The sequence below is a fragment of the Candida orthopsilosis genome (assembly GCF_000315875.1).
Source record: "Candida orthopsilosis Co 90-125, chromosome 1 draft sequence".
In the NCBI taxonomy this organism is placed as follows: domain Eukaryota; kingdom Fungi; phylum Ascomycota; class Pichiomycetes; order Serinales; family Debaryomycetaceae; genus Lodderomyces; species Lodderomyces orthopsilosis.
The window spans coordinates 1065312-1068478 of record NC_018292.1 but is presented as its reverse complement, the minus strand read 5'-3'; the positions used below and the strand labels follow the sequence as shown (position 1 = coordinate 1068478).

Sequence of the window (3167 nt, the reverse complement as noted above, 5' to 3'; positions counted from 1 at the left end):
ATCAGGTGCTCGCAAGTATAAAACCGAAAAATATACAACCATTGACGAAAACGGGAAAATGTAGACAGGAAAAGTGGACAGCTTGTCGACAATTGACCCAGTGTCTCAAAGTGATACATGTTGATTCTCCCTTTTTTGCACCCCTGGCTGCATGATAATACAGCGTGCATGATTCCGAGTAACATTGATATGAAGCTCACACCCCAAACGCAATGAATTAGATAGAGGTTCAATAAAGTAATCAATTTGTTAAGGGGCTTTTCCAACGAAAACCATCGCACAGGAATGCCAGGCTCTGTAATTGATTATGTAATACATACAAACACAAATCCTGAATTCGCAACCGATTACACACTTCCTAGGCAACCAGCGTTAATCCCAGTTCGCAACCCATTAAATACGTGTCCAAAGTTTCCTTCGCTACTCTGCGACTTGAATATGAGGCATTTTGGATGCACCCCATCACATCAACCACTGTTGGTCTGCTATGTATTAGGATGTTTATTAAAAAAGTGTGCCTATTCTAACCTAGCCCTCTACTCTACTTCATCATTCACATGCTTGATCTCATCATCGTCAGCTCTTTGTTTCAATATATATTCCCCGTACCCACTCAACTTTATTGTATCACTCACATCCAAACTAAACAAATCACTTCCTTTGGTCTTTGACTTGTCATCACTTTTACTACCACCGTACAGTACAGGTAATTCACTCTTGGGTAAAGTTTCACTTAGATCACCATGATTCAAAACTTGGAACTTCTTCAAAGTATCTTCATTTATAACTCTAATGGTTTTGAAAAATGTAAATACCCATCCCATAATCAATGGGACATTGATGAAATATTTAGTACTTAACAACTCAGGGTAGTTGCTGCCAAATATATCAATAATTTCCTTAGTCGCCTGTTTCATTCCGGGATCGATCCTAAACATTGACACACTGTTATAATCATGAATCTGACCAATCTTGTGATTATCCTTGGAAGTAAAATCAATCAATTGTAAGGATTTCTCCATTAACCCTATTCTCCATCTTAAGAATTGACTTCCTGGTAACTCATCGTCGGTAGCAGAGCCACCACCTCCAAATTTCTCAAAAATCTTTTTTGGATTCTTCAAATTCCCATACAAGTTCCACGTAATCACATGCAAATTGGCATTAGCTTTAGGAAAACTAGTAATTACACCTAATGAACTCAACTCGGGATCAAATTCTTCCTTAAATGCAGCATGTAAAGGTTGGAATTTGTTTCTCCAATTAAAGCATTTAATTAATCGTTGGGTACTCAAGTCTAAATCATAGTTATCAGCTGCTAAGAATTTGAGTAGGATCTCATTTCGGACGTTGGTTTCAACGTGTGGCTTGTCACTAGTGTTGATTCGGTACCCAAATATTTCATCGTAATTGGGGTTATCTAATTTTGATAGGATTTGTGGGATGGAGTTGATGAGTTTGGATAATTTTTTGGCTTGATCACCAGTTAATGTGGTGGATTTAATGGTGTTCTTTACCTCCTCAACTTCATCAACACCTTTAGTGGGTTTGGGCGCTTCATCTGTGGTTAAAGTGGTGGGTTTGACGTCACCATCACCATCATCAATGTCAACAGCTTTGGTATGTTTAGGCTCTTCTTCGGCCATGGCTGTGTATCTAAGCTATATACAATTGACTAGTCAATTCAAAGATCTTTCTCTGTTTATCTTTTTAATCTCTTTCCCCATTGTGCAGTCCCTCTGTATCATCTGATATTTTATTTTTCTCTCTTGCGGCTGAGAGTAACAAAATCCGATCGGAGACCCATCGGAGTTTATGGTCAGTATATTGTACGACGCTTTCGATACGGGGTCTATCGACATGATGGAGCAAAGAGGAAAGCAATACGGTGTATCTAAATAATAAATAATTACGCATTAAAACTAGGTAAATAAACAAAACCCAAAAATTACAATGTGGGACCCAACAACAGAGAGCTCCTCTACTTGAGCTTCTCACTTGCCACCAAATCCAACAATTCACCGCCATCGACAATCTTTACCCTCTCCATCAAATCGCCCTTCTTGGCACGATCAGCAAAAAAGATGGCAATCTTACCCACATCACTAGCATGAATTGATCTAAATAAAGGTGAAAACACTGGGTTTTGAGTAAATCTAGCCAACTTATGAGCCCAATCTGATTTGCCATTCCTTTTACCAACCAACATACCTGGTCTCAAAATAATTGTATAGTCAAAGTCCAATGCAATGATAGCCTCCTCCAATTGTCCTTTAGTTCTGAAATAGAAAAATGGTGATTTAGTACTGGCTCCAAATGCCGACACCAAAATACATGTCTTGACTCCCGCTTCTTTGGCTGCTCTAGCTGCATCTAAATTGGTTCCATAATCAATCTTTTTGAAGTTTTCTTCTGATCCAGCAGCTGCTTTAGTGGTACCAAATGCAGAAATGAAGGCGTATGGGGTTGGTTGAACATCTCCAACGATGCTCGGCCATTTATCAGTTTCGGTGTCAACAATGGCATCTATCTTTTCCTCATTGGCAAATTGGGGTTTCCGTCTTGTAAGGGTGGTTATTTTGCTCCAATGGGTGGATTTAAGACCAGCTTGGACGACGAATCCACCTACCAAACCGGTAGATCCAAGGACAAACAAACCACTCATGATGAACCAATATAGCTAGGAAATGAATTGTTTATGGCTCGTTAGACAATTGACCTGAGTAGAAGTAAGTGATGAGCAGGTTTGGGAAATGCTATTGTATTTAATTGCTTTGAATGTCTTGTACACAAAAGCGAGACAAGAAAATGACATATCCTCGGAATTAATCTTTTACGTTCCTTTATCCGTCGAATACGTACAACAACACGATATACGAGTACCGAACCATATCTATTACTAATGCTCTATAAATCTCGCTCCTTTCTTCATCCAGGCACATATCAAATGCACATTTGTCTCTATTTACCTAATTCCGACCTCCAGGCACCAATTTAAACGATAAAATGACATTCTTTCCGTTATCAACCGTGTCATCTTCACCAACTCTTGTTCCACCAACACCTTCAATTGCGGCAATTGTCACATCACCCATAATCTTCCTGGCAACGGATATAACTGGGGTGCCTCGTTTAACCAATATGCAATCTCGGAAAACTGCATCCCC

The 3167-nt window shown here is 39.3% G+C and overlaps 2 protein-coding genes across 2 annotated transcripts; both read right to left on the bottom strand. All coding sequences in view use genetic code 12, as the record gives it.

The window, feature by feature from the left end:
• Positions 1-536: 536 nt before the first annotated feature.
• CORT_0A04910 (Sfh5 protein) lies at positions 537-1646 on the bottom strand (the record flags this gene model as incomplete). The annotated part of the gene is made up of 1 exon (XM_003866271.1): positions 537-1646. One exon carries the CDS (start codon positions 1644-1646, stop codon positions 537-539), a length of 1110 nt encoding a protein of 369 aa, XP_003866319.1.
• A 335-nt stretch (positions 1647-1981) lies between these two features.
• Positions 1982-2665, bottom strand: CORT_0A04900 (hypothetical protein; the record flags this gene model as incomplete). Its single annotated transcript, XM_003866270.1, has 1 exon — positions 1982-2665. The coding sequence occupies one exon, from the start codon at positions 2663-2665 to the stop codon at positions 1982-1984; it is 684 nt and encodes a 227-aa protein (XP_003866318.1).
• Between the last annotated feature and the right edge of the window lie 502 nt (positions 2666-3167).